Source organism: Vipera ursinii (genome assembly GCF_947247035.1).
Source record: "Vipera ursinii genome assembly, chromosome: Z".
Lineage (NCBI taxonomy): Eukaryota > Metazoa > Chordata > Lepidosauria > Squamata > Viperidae > Vipera > Vipera ursinii.
Window position 1 is genome coordinate 99,596,065 of NC_139517.1, and position 15,804 is coordinate 99,611,868.

Here is a 15,804-nt window from a genome sequence, read left to right on the forward strand (position 1 = left end):
TTAGAGCAATGTTGCTGAATTTCAACAACTTTTAAGATTGGTGGATTTTGATACCCAGAAGTCCACAGTTAGTGTGCACTATGGGGAATTCTAGGAGTCAAATGCCACCCACCTTAAATTCGTGAGATTGAGAAATTGTGTTTTAGACAGTCTTGTTACTCTAGTCAATTTTTTTGTCTTTTCTCCCAACCCATAACAGCAAATAATTGCCAATCTAACATCATTTTAAAAGTCTCATGGGAATTTCGAATTGCCTTATGAACTGCTTTGAAGCTTTTCAAGAGTCAGTTCAGGGAGGGGGAACGACCCAAAGGAACCTCAAACTAAATATTACAAAGAGGTTATTTGGAAAGTACAGAATGGCTGGAAAATAAACGGAACTTGGGATGAGCTCGTATTTATTTATTCTTGCCTTACGTTACTTATCCTTAGCTCTCTGTGTGGAATATTTCTAACGGAAAGAAAGTGTTGCAGAAGAAGACCCTTGAAGAATAGGGTTGTTGTTGTTTTTGGAAGGCTCAAGTGAACTTCTTGCTATTCAATAACCCGTTCTCCAGCGCCTGGCTCCTTGCCACAGGCAGGCCAGGCGTGACTGCCTACCGCTTCCCCGCCTCGGGGTGTTCTCGCCGTTCTTGGAAAAAGCTGTACAATCCTCAACTCAGCCCCTCCCCTCCCCTCAGGAATCGGGCCAAGTTGTTTCAGTTGCCGGGTCGCGTCAGAAGTCAAGATTCCACGACCGATACAACTATCTGACTGGTTCCACGCAGAAGCGAATTTTAATTAGAAAAACCAATGAGAAGCCGACAAAACGCCACGCTCCATTCTTTCCCCCCCCCCCCGCCCGCCCGCGCGCGCGCTATCATCTGGTTGGGGAATTGTCAAGGCGGGTTGAAGGAAGAGAGGGGGCCCGAGGGCTATTTTGAGCGGCGTCAACGGGGTGCGGGAATTTCTTATGAAAGATGCCGCTTGTCGCCTGTTGTATCCGAAACGTGTGGGGGAAAGGCTTGGAGGACAGCGCGGCCTTATTGGACGCGGCAGAGACACACCTCCTAACACACGACCTCCTCTTCGCTTCTTCTGAGGCGTTTGGATTATCCGAAGTATAAGGTTCACCCTCCAGGGTGATGGAGTTCGATGTTCGCTTTTGTCCTTTTCTGACAGTTAACCAAAAGGGGGCGTGGCTTAGCCTCGACTTTTTTTCCCCCATTTCTGACAGTTAGCCACCCTCCGGGGCGTGGCTTAATTTGAAAGCCCAGCCCACAGAGGGAGGTGCTTCACTGGTCAATAGGTGTTGCACGTGCAGGTCACTAGGGGATTTAAAGTGAAGCTTCTTGTTTAGCGCCACCTTTAGTCTCGTTCACAGCTGCGATGAAGGCTGCGCGGATTGTCCTGCGAAACGCGGCTCCTTTGGCGGCTGCTGCTGGTCACGGTGGCGGGGCCGGAGCCGAAACAACCAAAGAGGTGGAACGCTTATCGCGTTTCTCTCCGTCGCCGCTTTCTATCAAGCAGTTCCTGGATTTCGGTGAGGGGCGTGAATGGGGGTGTAGGAAGGGAGACCTCTGGTTCATGGCTGGGAATTTGAGGACATGTTGCCCAAAACATCTGTCAGGGACTGAATGGCAGGGCAGATAATCAGTGCTCTCCCACCATGGGAAATGCTCCGAAGTGGGGATGTCTTGTAGGTCCTTGCTAGAGAAACGGGACCATCACTGTTTCTCTAAGTAGTGCGAAGTTTGGGTTTCTCCCCAGTGGAGGGCTTCTGAAATCGGAGAATCCAGTACGAGAGCATGAGGGATGTGAGAAAAGTTTTTAAAAGCTGGGACAGTTTTGGGCTACTCTCAGAGTGGATTGTGTACGGGTTATAGCATTGCCTCAGTTTTTGGATGTGTCACACCGATTTAAAGTTCATTTTAGTTAAAGCCCTCGTCTAATGTCACCTTTGAGATGAGGCATTCATTGTGGGATCTGTTTCTCTGAATTAGTCTGCCTTTCCAGGTGGCATTAATCTGATGTGATGCAATTCAAATATCTGATGACATAGGCTCTAAATCATAGGGATTTGGCCACAATCTTATATACTACAATTTAATGTGCAACTAACAAGCTTAACTGATTGGAATGGAAACTGTGTTTGAGTGCTGCTTTGTTTCTTCATCTTTCTTGTTCTCTTGTACTCCAGGCTATTTTCATGACTATTATTTTTCTATCATTTTTGAAGAGAGGTTTGTTGAGCATATTTGTGCAACTTTTTACAACTTTGTTGTGCAAAAGTTTTGCTTTACCTCAATGTAGGAATGTATCTTGATTTGTGACAGTTCCTAAATCTTATGATGGTTGGACAATGAAGATAGCAATATATTTTTCTATACAGTATAATACTTATTACATTCTTATATAAATAATGTAATACATTTGGTATATTTGTTTTGGTTACTATTAGCATTACTAGTAGCCAATAGTGTTGCTAGTAGTCAATACTGTTGCTGGTAGACAATAGTGTTAGTATTACTATGAATGCACATTACTATGAATGTACTAAAAGTACACTCATACACAAAGTACATTCCTCACTCAGTTATAGTGTGTGTTACAAAATTTTTAAAGGTAGGCAAAGAAATTAGGAATTTTATTGTGGATTTTAAACAAATATTTGTAGGAATCGTCTCAATGGCTTTAGTGCCTTCCCTAAGTCTTCAGTCTAAATGATTTACTTACATTATGGATGTGTATACATTTTCTTTGTCAGTGTAACTGACCTTTTTTTTAAAAAAAAAACAAATGCCATCTTATTTGGTATAATATTGCTTCTTGTAATATGCAAGGACTGTCTTTGTCTGATTTTCTTTATTGCTGATGCTATATTGAACCATTGCCTTTGAAATGGCAGACTGTTATAATAAAAGTTAAGTATGATTATTAAATCAGGATGCGTACAGTTATAGTTTGTTTTTTATGTTTTAAGCAAACTTATTTCATTGGTTAGGAATATTTGACTTTCATTTAGATGTAGCTGCTTTCTAAAGCAATAGTGAAATACTAGAGATATTTTAAAATTACATATTCCTAATGCTGAATGTAACTGTTAAATTTAAAACCCCCCATATAAAGCCAATTAAATAGAAGAGTTTATTAACACATTTCAGATGCAGCACCTATATAGTATATATTTTTGTTTTACATTTTTCCAAGAGATGTTGATACAGTAATATAGTTTACAGTTTATTTGGGTTTGAATAACCCATATGGCAGGGACGCAGTGGCTCAGTGGGTTAGGACACTGAGCTTGTCGATCAGATGGTCGGCAGTTTGGCGTGTCGAAACCCGAGTGCCTCGTAACAGTGACTGCCTGTTACTTGTCCCAGCTTCTGCCAACCTAGCAGTTCTAAAGCACATAAAAATGCAAGTAGAAAAATAGGGACCACTACGGTGGGAAGGTAACAGTGTTTCGTGCATCTTTGGTGTTTAGTCATGCTGGCCACATGACCACGGAGACGTCCTCGGACAAGCGGTGGCTCTTCAGCTTTAAAACGGAGATGAGCACCGGCCCCTAGAGTCGGAAACGATTAGCACACATGTGCGGGGGAACCTTTACCTTAACCCATATGGGAATTGCATTCCACGCAAATGCATCTGTAATACAGACATTGCTACAACTGGAGCTGTCTCATTTGGAGTACATAAAGTTCCAAGTGGCAGCAAACAGAATATATGTACATCTTGTACATAATATTAATATTGTAGGAAGTTTATTGAAAATGTTTTAGCACATTGCACTTAAAATATATCTCCCATTTTTGTAGGTTCAACAAATGCATGTGAGAAAACCTCATTCTCATTCCTTCGGCATGAACTTCCAGTTCGGCTAGCAAATATTTTGAAAGAAATTGATCTCCTTCCTAGTCTATTATTAGATACAACTTCAGTACAATTAGTAAAGGATTGGTAAGTAACAAATTTTGCAATAGATTTCAATTATTACATTTTATTCATCTTACACTACTTTTGTAATCAAGTGCAAGAAAAAATTATATATATTGACATCGGGAGATAGATCTCAGGTTGACAATATATTCATTGACTACTGATGGTCTACTACTGAATAAGAAGTTACAGTTAACACTGCTTACCCCTAAGCAGTGTCAAGAGGTTTGTGTGTGTATATTTCCTCAGGTCAGTTTTGACCCCTTCTGACTGCCTAAACAAGTCCCTAAAGTTTTCTTGGTAAAGTTTTTCAGAAGTAATTTACAACTGTCTCCTCCCAACTGTGTGAGACAGTGATTGGCTAAGGTCACCCAGCTGGTTTTGTGTCTGAGGTGGGACTAGAATGCATGGACTTCCTGTTTCTAGTCAAATCCCTTAACCACTACACTAAATTATGTCTTTGGTCTGTATGGTTAGCCTCATATTTGCATTACTTGTGCTCTACAGGTATATTCAAAGCCTACTGGAACTACTGGAATTTCAAGATAAAAAATCAGATGACCACAAAGCTCTTTCAGAGTAAGTTTCTTTCTGTTATCTTTTTTTCAGCAGCTTATTCTATTTTAAGTAATGATTGATTAATTTTGGATGATTCAGCTAACTTGAAACCCAAAACTTAGATAACTAATTATATTACAATGAAATAATGATACAGGAGCATAACTAAAAGATCTAATGTAGCAAAAAGTGACACTTTGAAATAAGGTGTATCAACAATAAATTATGAAGTTTCAAAGTACTATTCATAACAATCAGTTGTCTTGATTTGATATATCAGAAAGTAAACTAATGTATTTACATTTTTCTTCTGTTATGTTTTGTAAGAATATTTGTTTACTACAATTTTGGTTTTCAGAATTTCTTATATAGGTAAATATGAAGTTCTGTGTTTCTCCCAGTTTCATAGATGCCATTACTAAGATCCGAAACAGACATCACAGTGTAATGCCCATGATGGCACAAGGGGTATTAGAATACAGAGATTCTTCTAAAATGGATTCATGCATCAATCACAATATTCAGTACTTCTTGGATCGATTTTACATGAACCGGATATCTATTCGAATGTTAATAAACCAGCACAGTAAGTTACATTTCTATTCTTTTGACGAACCAACTTTTGTAGGCTATTGAGAATGTTTTGGGGAAAAATGGTTCTTCAATTTCATATCTTTATTTCAACAGCATTTATATTTGATAGCAGTAATGTGTGTAACCCACGGCATATTGGATGCATTGATCCTTGCTGTGATGTTGTGGATCTGGTGTACGGTATGTATAAAAATGAAAGTTTTACTTATAGTTGTCATGTAGTTTGATGCATAAACAGCGGTCATACATTGCAGTAAACTATTAATGTGGTTTGTTGTTTTTTTGGCTTAGCTTAGGAACTGGAATATATCATGTTTTAATGGCTTGCTCAAAAAAATCATGGCTTAGAATTAAATGTGAATGCAGGGAATGTTTTTTCCTAGGGAGTACAAATTTGAGAAGATGTAAGAAGATTTAGACTTCCCAGTGAAAAAACTACCAATAGTTGATTAATTTAAACAGCAGTGCTGCTAAATTTCTCAGTTGGTTGAATGAAGACAACATAAATTAAGGTAGTTGGTCCTTGTAAGACAGTTGTTTCCATTCATAAAATTCTGTTTATTATTTAGCCAAAATCTGGTTGTTGAAAATTTAGGCTACAATTTTAGAATAGTTGATTTCTGTGTTACAAGAAGATATAAAAAGATCAGAAATAAGAGTATTATAATGAAGTCTTACATACATTTACATGGTTGTAAGTCCTGTTCAGTTCTGTGATATTTTATGTTTTGAATAAATGCATATAATGTCTACATGAAAACACCAGGTTGGTAATTCAGAGCTTTGGAGATGGCTGCCATCATTACCCTATTAATAAATAGCTATGCTCTACTCAGCTGTATGATTCCAAGGAAGCAATCAATTCCTCTGAATGTTGTCCATTTCAGCTTAAATTAAATCCAAAAAAGCAGAGATGCTCTAGGTATAACAAAAACAGTAAAATTGGAGATTGAGATGAAGCCTGCTTTGAATGCAGTTCTAGAACCCCAGAAAGAAAAAGTTTGCAGGTTAGAAATTATTCTTGAGATTGTATTTGCAAATGGTGGCTTCATTAAGCATATATCCACAAATGTCGTTAATGTGCTAATTATAATCCTTGAATTCATCAGAGTTGGTAACAGCCATGTCTTGGTTATAAACCATCTTGATCAATGCAGTGGGCCTACAGTATTCTTGAAAAGTGTCTCAAAACTGTAGTTGGGTGTCAAGGAGTCTGTTAGTTGCAGACCATTACAAAGTAGTGGGTGATAACTTTTATTGACACAGGTGTTATCCTCTGCCTGTGAGATACAATGTTGTTAATGTGGTCCTTTGAAGTCCTAAATGGCATAAGGCCTGAGAATCTGAAAAGCTGCTTCTCCTGCAGTCAATCTGCCTCAGTACTTAAATCACTAGGAATGCCTTTATTTTGAAGATGTTGCTGCTGTCAGAAATTCAATATTCTGGTATTTGGGAGAAGGGCTTCTTCTCCATGGCATTCAGGATATGGAATGCTCTCCTAAGGAGATTAATGTGGTCCCATATCTCCAGTATTTAAGAAATATTTTAGTTGTTTAATAATACTTTTCATTTAATTGTACTGCACTCCTTATTGTGTTCTTTATGTTGTATTTTATTTTTGTAAGCCAACTTGAGTACTTATATAAGCAGAAAGGCAGTTACAAATGTAACATTTAATAAAAAAATATCATTATAGAGAAATCTTAAATCTATTTCAATAGTGTTTTAGGCCCATAGTAGATTTGCTGACCATAATAAATCAATTCTTGTAAATAATGGAAAATTTACACAATAAATTCATTACATGAATAATATTGTACAATACTGGTTTGTCTGGTGTTTAGAAAATAATACTGTGACATAAAAGTTGTTTAATCTTGTTTTTTAAAATATATTTTAGATGCTTTTCAGAGTTCTCAGATGCTTTGTGATCAACACTATTTCGCTTCTCCAGAGTTAAAGCTTATTCAAATAAATGGTAAGATTTTTTTTCTGACTGTACTAGTCTGTTTCTGAAAGCTTTTTACTTTCAGTAATCCTTACTGCTGTTTTTCTTATCTTCAGTAAATATGTCCTAGAATTGCTAGCTAATCACATTTTCTCTACAGATAATGCTTACATGTGCACAAGTGCATTCATTCACTTATGCAGCACTGTGCCAAATACAAAAGGACCTTGACATGTAATTGTGCAATAGTTGATTTCAGGGTATATTTTTTTAAAAAATAAATTCACTACTCAATATACACTTGCAATAACCCAAGAAAATTTTATCTGTGCTGGCAGATGATAGGGAAAGATGTAATATAAAAATGTATACAGATTTGCAAAAATAGTCAGACTTAAAGTGCTAGAAAATAAAAGATGATTAATCTCAGAATTCAGTGTGGGATGCACAGATTTCATTAAAAACTTTCTCTTCATTCATAATAATTGTTTGGAATAAAATTCCAGTAATAAAAGTTTATTTATGTCTGCTGTATTTTTTTAGCAAAAGCACCTGGAGAGCCTATTTACATAGTATATGTACCTTCTCATCTCTTTCACATGCTGTTTGAACTGTTCAAGGTTTGTAACTGGTTTTAAAGTTTGTAGTTTAAGCATGCATTAGGACATATTTATCCCATATTTAGCTGAAATATTATTTTCAGTATGGGATGTTACAACCAAAGTACAACCAAAGTACTACAGAATGGTACCCTTCCCAACACTATTATTCCAGTAATAATTAGAGACTGACAGCTAAAGCTAAAATGGCCCTTTCTCTGCATTTAAAATAGGGTCCTGACAAGGGAGAAAGTACAGGAATATTTATTTATTATTAAATTGTTTGCCACCCATTTTGCTGCAAGGCAGCTCACTGCCTTTGAATCTTTGTTATAGGTTTTCCTGTTAATATGACAAAAGAGCTATTACTCCATTAGTCAATTATATATACTGTTCATTTTCCTTACTGTCAAAAGCAAATTCCTATCTTAGAGAGGGCAAATTTTAATTTTTTAAAATCTTTACAAGATAAATTAAATTCTTCTTAATTTCTGTATAGAATGCCATGAGAGCAACAGTTGAACATCAGGAACAAAAACCTTCCCTTGATCCAATTGAGGTGACTGTTGTACTTGGAAAAGAAGACCTAACTATCAAGGTACTTTCCCAATTTGAAATAACAGACCACTGGGATTTGAATTGCAGATTCTCCTATTTCTGGGTTCTAATCTATATTTTGTGAACAGAACTGCTAAATTTATAGCTAAGTCAGTTGACCAAAGGACTCCTTATATTGATCAGATTGGGATATAGTGTAAAAGTGATGTATTTACCTGAATGTTGATTCTTTATATTTAGCACTTTTGTATTTTATTAAGATATTTTGTATCTGTTTTACTCTGGACTTACTGTATATCCTGTATTTTATTTTGTATTTGATATAGTTATAAGTTTAATCAATCAATAAACTATCTAATATTAAGGTGCTTACTACATTTGATATGAGAGTTAAATAAATGCAGTAAATAACTTAGTTTATTTTATTATTTAAAATATTTATATAGCTATCCATCTTACAAAGGCTAAAAGGGTGATGGCCTACTGAACTTCACAAGGCAGCATGTTCCATGTCCAGGCTGCCACGGAAAAAGGCAGACTTCCTTGGTCCCATCAGATAATATTTAGGTGAAGGGACTAGCCCATTCTATCTGATCTGATAGGAAGGGTAGATGTCCTAAGAGAAAGATAGTCTTGCAGATAGCCTGGCCCTGTGCCATACAGAGTATTAAAATGTGATGACCAACGTCTTGACTTGCAGCTGGAAAGAAACAGAGCAACAGAGGTGTTATGAGCAAAACTACAGGCCCTCATTATTGTGCACACCACTGCATTCTGGACCAGTTGAGGTTTCTGGGTGGTGTTCAAGTGCAGCCCCCAAAAGAGTGCATTGTAGTAATCCAGATGAGAAGTGACCAATGCCTGAGTGATCAGGAAAGGATGCACCAGATGTGCAAATAAATCTCTGAAAGACTTCTCCTAGCTGCAGCTGCCACCTGCTTTTTGAGCAGGAGCTGTGACTCCAGGAAGACCCCCAAATTGCACACCACTCTATCTGATAAAGGGCCACCCTGTCCAGAGGAAAAGATGAAGAACCATCTATTCTTGTTTACTTTTGAAAAGCCCTTTTGATTTAAGTAGGCTTATCATGGAATAAATAGATGAGTTATAGATTGCAACCAATTAGAACTAGGCGAACAATCGCCAGCCAAATGCTATTTTGGCAAAGTTTCTTTTTTTAAATTAGCAAGTCTGATACAAAAAGAGTCATTAGAAAAGATGATTATTTCAACTACAAGTAATTTGTTAATTATATGGGTATTTTTTCTCTTTAACTAGGTTTCTGACAGAGGTGGTGGAGTTCCAGTGAGGATAATTGAAAAACTTTTCAGCTATACATATTCTACAGCACCAAAGCCTGTGATGGACAGCAAAAATACTGCTATGGTAAGAGACAAAACCATAAAGGCTATGATGCATAAAGTCAGTAAGCTATTGATGCTCTTGGCATTATTTTATAGACATAGGGACAAGTGAGACACGGGATGCTTCCAGCTGGAAAGACTTTGTATCAAATGACTGCATTATTCCTTGCAGTGATTACTAGGAATTCCAAAAGAACCTTCTCATTGAGAATTAAATTGTGATAAGCTGCATATTCATGAAACTAGGGGTCTCCCATGATTGAATGCCATATATAAACCCCTTCCAAATAGGATGTTGAAGTCATAAGTTCTAGCCTAACCATTTCTATAAAATATTGATAAATCGTAAGTTCTAGCCTTATCATTTCTATGAACTCTTGATACTTCTATAGAGAGGGAATATTCTGACCCAAGAACACCCATCTGTAATATCCCATTTTAAAAGCTAGGCCAAATGTGATACGTGCGGAAGAAATTAATGCAAAACTAGAAACATTCCTTTTGCACTTTCTTCTCAACATTGTTTTTTTATCCCATAGAATACTTATTTAGCAAGTGTTTAAAAATAAAATTGCCTTTGTTCTACTTGTATGGGAGATAGGATTTTCATTGAGACCCTTAACCACTAAGCTACCTGAATTGAATACAATTTAAAATAAGAGGGGTAAAAATCCCTCATTTCAATTAATGAAAAATACTTTATTTCTTTTTAGGCTGGATTTGGTTATGGATTACCGATTTCTCGTCTTTATGCTAAATACTTTCACGGGGATCTCAATCTGTACTCTATTTCGGGGTATGGAACAGATGCTGTTATCCACTTAAAGGTGTGTTCTGTACTTTTTTTCTCTCTCTTCAAGTATGGTAGTATGTTTTCATATGCTTTTTTATTTGTCCTACTAGTAATTTATTCATTGTCCCTTTTAAAAATAGTAAAAAGCCTTTATTTATAATTTGTACAATTTTATTTATTTATTAAATTTGTTTGCCACCCATCTTGCTAAGTGGCAGCAATGATCCTTGGCAGAATATACTTTTTATTCTGTTTAAATAGTTTGTTGCAAATGATTTATTGTTTATCATATTATTGGTTGAGCTATAAACTATTTTAATACAGAATTATGTTAGGCTGTATTCAAGATTTGATTTGAAAAAGCAGAGTAAAATGTTTATTAAGTCTGGGTATTTATTATAAACTCAATTCTATCTCCTAAAAGTAATTTGACTTTTTTAAAAAAACATAAAATAAATCAGGCTTCTCAAAACACCTATATCAATTAATACCACATATATCACCTATTCTGTCTGGAAGACAGAAATGAAAAATTGTACAAAGTCTTACAAAATGTGAAAACAAGAATATTTAATCTAGCAGAATAATATATCATGATTTAATCCATTATGAATGTGTATGCAAATAGTGGCAAAAATAAGTTTAAATACTCTAAATAGAAATAAGTGTCTATTTCAATCTGTGTTTTTAACTTTTCAGGCACTTTCTGCAGAATCTGTAGAGAAACTTCCTGTTTTCAATAAATCTGCATGTAAACATTATCTGACCCCTGTAGAAGCGGATGACTGGTGTGTTCCTAGGCAAAAAACAAATTTACCAGCACAGAACATTGTCATGTGAAGATTACATTTGTCTAACACATTGAGATGGGATCAAATCAGTTTCTGAAGGGATTAATGAAGTAAATTACTTGAAGTCACTACTGTTCAATACGAAGACTTAGGTGAAAAAAATATTGAATGGATTCTACAACACAATGTATAAATGCTGTGTTTGTGCAATGTATCTATTAGAAGAGTCAAAGGGATACAGTAACACACATTTGGTCTTCTTGAAGTCTAGATTAACACTCCAAATGTTTGCAGATACCTATGTTTTGGTATGTTCAAAAATGGCATTTTTGTGTGAATATCAACACAAAATATTTTTTTCTTATCAGAGTTACTTATATGTCATACAGTCTGTGAGAAAGTCTAGTTTAACATTACTTTGTTACGTAGCATAATCTTTAAAAGAGATATGATACAATGGTGAATTCCAAATAGGTAACTTTACTTGAATTTTCACACATTACTATATATGAGCACAGTATCTTTCAGTTGTTTTCAAAATATTGGATTTGAATATAAATGGGAAATAATCTGAAAATATGGGTATCATGAAAGTATTGATCAGAAAAAAGTAGCTATATGTCTTCTAGCTATCTATCTCGTTCGTGACTTGATCAAGGAGGAATGCGCGGATCTGGCGTGCATTACGGAAACTTCGGGAAAGGGCGGTATATAAATCTAAATAAATAAATAAATATTGAGGAAATGGAAAATCATGAAGGATTTTCAAAGGAATTGAAATGGATGGGATTAGGTCATCCTTTAACTGAATAGGATATGAGGCTATCAATAAAAAGAAGCAACTTTTGTTAATGGAATTGTTTATGCAACCATCAATTTTGAATGATTTCATAATATGAATTTAGGTTGTATTTGACACTTAATCTGATAGCCTCCTTCTGTCCTTCAAATAAAATGAAACTTTAAAAATGTACTAATAATTTATTGGAGGTCTTTCATAATGGTGTAATGATAACTAGGCTGGTGGAGCATATAATATCTACATTTTTAAGAATTTAGGAAATACATTAACAAGAAAAATAATTATCCATGCAGCAGCAAAGAGTGACAATGGTAAAATATTTTGTGAAGAACTGATTGTAAAAATACTCCGTTATAAGGAATTAGTGCTTCTTAAAACCAGGAATTAAGCGCCTAGCTTGTACTAATATAGATTGTCCCGTCATTTCTTTTTGAGACAGCTAATCCTAATACATTTTAAGGAATTATTGTGACAATTTGATTCTTATTTATGGCAGTTTTATCACTGCTGTATTTGGTAATGTCCACTTTTGCATGAATTCCAGATTCATGTAAGTAATTCCATCCATATGAGACTATTGTGTGTAGTTGGTACAGTGTGCCAACAAAGGCTTAGCAGTTAAACATTTATGAAATATTGAATATTTTCTGCTGAAAATATAGTGCAAGTACTGAATGCTAGCTATTATTAGTTTCTAATCATGAAAAAGAAATCTAGTTGTTATACTAATAGCAAATGCATATTTGGTAGTCAGAGTGCAGTAAAGATACTTCTGATGAGATATTTATGGATTGCTTGAGCGGGTATCACAAGTGGTATCAAGGTAATAGCAATAGTACAGATTTTAATCCAAAATTTTGGTTGTTACAATAATACTTGTTACTATGATACAATTGTGTACTTTGACTAATATACTGTAGTACATAACTTAAAGAGTTGTTTTGCTAATATTGCTGCTGATTTGCTACATGGTCTTGCAGAGGAGCTGGAGACTTCCTGAAATAAGGAATCAGCCAGAGCCTTAGACAGGATTGCGCCTGTGCACAAACACCCCATGATTTATGGAGGGGATGAGGGAGCTGAAAATGGTCAAGCAATGTGGCAAGAACAGGATGGATGCGATGCATCCAATCTTGTCCTTCTTGGCAGCTTTCAATATCTTTGACCCTGGCAATCCTTTTGGGCTGACTTAGAGAGTTGGAGGATGGGTGGAACAATTTTGTGCTGGCTCACCTCCTTTGTCTGCGGATTGGTGTTGATAGGGAGTGAGAGATCCACCTAAGGTCTCTGTTTTGTGGGATGCCATAGGGTTCGGTTCTCTCTCCATTCCTTTTAAACTTCTACATGAATTTGCTGGCTGGGATCATCTATCACCATAGGATGAAGTATCACTAATGTGCTAATGATACCCAGTTATAAATTTCAGTTCTGGGGAAAGTAGGTGATTTAATGGATGTTCTTCTGCAGCGCCTAGAGGCTATGGGGGCCTGGATGAGGAATGGCAGATTTCAGCTGAACCCTAGAAAGATAGAGTGGCTATGGGTGGGTCATCCTGTATCCAGGAGCTTATCATTTGGGGAGGATGGTGTTGTACTACTGACAGACATGGTACCTAACCCTCCTGGACTCACATTCCTACTCAAAGAACAGGTGGCAGCCATGGCTAGGAAGACCTTTGCACAAATTTGTGTTGTGTGACAGTTATACCCTTTCCTGGACAGGAAGGTTCTCTGTTTGGTCACTCATGTCCTGGTCATCTCTTGTTTAGATTATTGCATAGCATTGTACATGGGGCTATCTTTGAAAAGTATCCAGAAACTTGAGCTAGTACAGAATGCATGAACAGTCTTGAATGCCCAAAGAAGGTGCATGCAATACCTTTGCTCCATAAATTGTATTATATGCCAGTTTGCTTCCAATACAACTGAAGGTATTAATTATGACCTATAAAGCCCTACATGGCCTGGGGCCAGGGCTACCTACTGAAGTATCCTTGTGCAACCCAGTAAGGCAGGGAAGATATGTTGCAGATATGTCATTAATTAAAGAACTTTGACTGGCCGGTCCAGAAAGAGAGCCTTTCCTGCTGTTGCCCCCATTCTTTGAAATATTCTTCCCCACCCGCAAAGGTGAGGTAAGTCACCACTATCCTGGCCTTTTGAAAAAGAGTTTAAAAATTGCTCTGTGGGGAACCCAGAGGAGCACAGGGATGGCTAGTGCCCTGAAAGCCCTCCCTTAGACTTTTAATTAATTTTAACAGTGTTTTATCAACCTTGCCTCTTTCTAAATTTGTTAACTTTTATATACTGTTTTTATATTTTAATACTTTGTTGCATGCCACCTATAGTCCCTCTTTGAGGAAGATGTGCGGTTCAAAAAATGTGAAAATTAAAAATAAATTTTAAAACAAACATTGTTAATCCATGCTCTGCCTCTGCAAAATTACTAAAGGTGCGGTTTTTGTGTTATCACAGTCTGTCTTTCCAAATTACTGAATATTTTAAAGAACTTGTACTGGAACAAATATGAGCTTAGTACACTTAAAAATATTTTTGAGCAAAATAAAGTTGAATGTTGTTTTATGTACAACACATTTTATCAAAAGCATGCCAAATGTAAGAAACCTAAGTATTTTTAATTTTAGAGTGAATCATTTCTGTCACAATTTACATTCTGGAACAGGTCACTTGAAATACACCATGCTTATAATAAAATCTTTTTTTAAATATTGGTGGACTCTCTTTCATAAATATATGTGTCTATCTGCTATACTATTCATGAAATGTATTTATTTATTCAACTGCTTATTCCATTTTTGGACTAATGTTGTTCTGACATTTCAGCTCTTAAGCTTGGAGACTAAAATATATGAAGAATGGTTGCAGGATTTGGATTTAGCTAGTCTAGAGAGAGAAAAAAAAACTAAGGTGACATGATAGCAGTATTCCAGTATTTTAGGGGCTACCTCAAAGAAGAGGGGGTTAACTTATTCTCCAAAGCACCAGAGGGCAGGACAAGAAACAATGGTTGGAAACTGATCAAAGAGAGAAGCAACCTGGAATTAAGGAGAAACTTCCTGACAGTGAGGACAATCAACCAGTGGAACAGCTTGCCTTCAGAAATCATGGGTGCTTCATCACTGAGATTTTTAAGAAGAGACTGGACAGCCACTTGTCTGAAATGATATAGGGTTTTTCGCTTGAACGGAGCTGGATTAGAAGACCTCCAAGCTCTCTTCCAGCTCCTATACTATCACACCCCATCCCATCCCATTCTTATGTTGGAGCCTGTTAATTTCAGGGTTAAACAAAGGTGGACAATTAATTCCACAGTTAATGAGGAGTGTGTGGTAGGATCACTGTTGTCCAAACACACATGAATGTGAACAAATATATTTGGACAGCTATGGTTAGTCTATGATAATACAAGCCTTTTTTTGGTACTTGCTTCACAACATTGCATTAAGTATGTAAAGATAGAAGTCAGTGGTTTGTTGGATGGGTTTGATGAGAGTTGTACTCCAACATACCTGAAAAGTACTAATTTAGAAAAGGCAATCATAATCCAAACATAAATTCAAAATATGCACATATGTAAGTACTGAGCTTGGAGGTTTAACATCCCTTCAAAAAACCTAAATCCTCTATGTAATTTATACAAGATACTGTCCTGGGCAAAAGCAATCTCACGTGTTTCAACTTTCCTTAAATTCTTAGATTGCTCTGTGATTCACATTTGTTCCAATCATTATCCCTTTCTCACATGCATAATAAAACTGGCTCTAGTCCTCTATCATATATCACAATACTTTTAAAAATTGTATACCCCAAGATGCTTTGTTGATTTCATCAGCATGAACAAAATATATTAGAGAAT

At 36.2% G+C, this 15,804-nt stretch overlaps 1 protein-coding gene across 1 annotated transcript; it reads left to right on the plus strand.

Annotated features, from left to right (window-relative positions):
* The first annotated feature begins 1,366 nt into the window (after nt 1-1,366).
* PDK4 (pyruvate dehydrogenase kinase 4) lies at nt 1,367-14,528 on the plus strand. Its single transcript, XM_083376431.1, has 11 exons — nt 1,367-1,522; nt 3,801-3,942; nt 4,429-4,500; nt 4,881-5,065; nt 5,167-5,253; nt 6,974-7,051; nt 7,565-7,641; nt 8,120-8,218; nt 9,457-9,564; nt 10,256-10,369; nt 11,035-14,528. The coding sequence occupies exons 1-11, from the start codon at nt 1,369-1,371 to the stop codon at nt 11,173-11,175; spliced, it is 1,257 nt and encodes a 418-aa protein (XP_083232557.1). The 5' UTR covers nt 1,367-1,368; the 3' UTR covers nt 11,176-14,528.
* Nucleotides 14,529-15,804: the final 1,276 nt, after the last annotated feature.

Bases quoted from the DNA above. Each gene is read 5' to 3' on its own strand.
- PDK4 (XM_083376431.1), top strand. From the start codon at position 1,369: ATGAAGGCTGCGCGGATTGTCCTGCGAAACGCGGCTCCTTTGGCGGCT. The intron at 3,943-4,428 runs GTAAGTAACAAA...TGTGCTCTACAG, and splicing joins GTACAATTAGTAAAGGATTG to GTATATTCAAAGCCTACTGG. The intron at 8,219-9,456 runs GTACTTTCCCAA...CTCTTTAACTAG, and splicing joins AAGAAGACCTAACTATCAAG to GTTTCTGACAGAGGTGGTGG.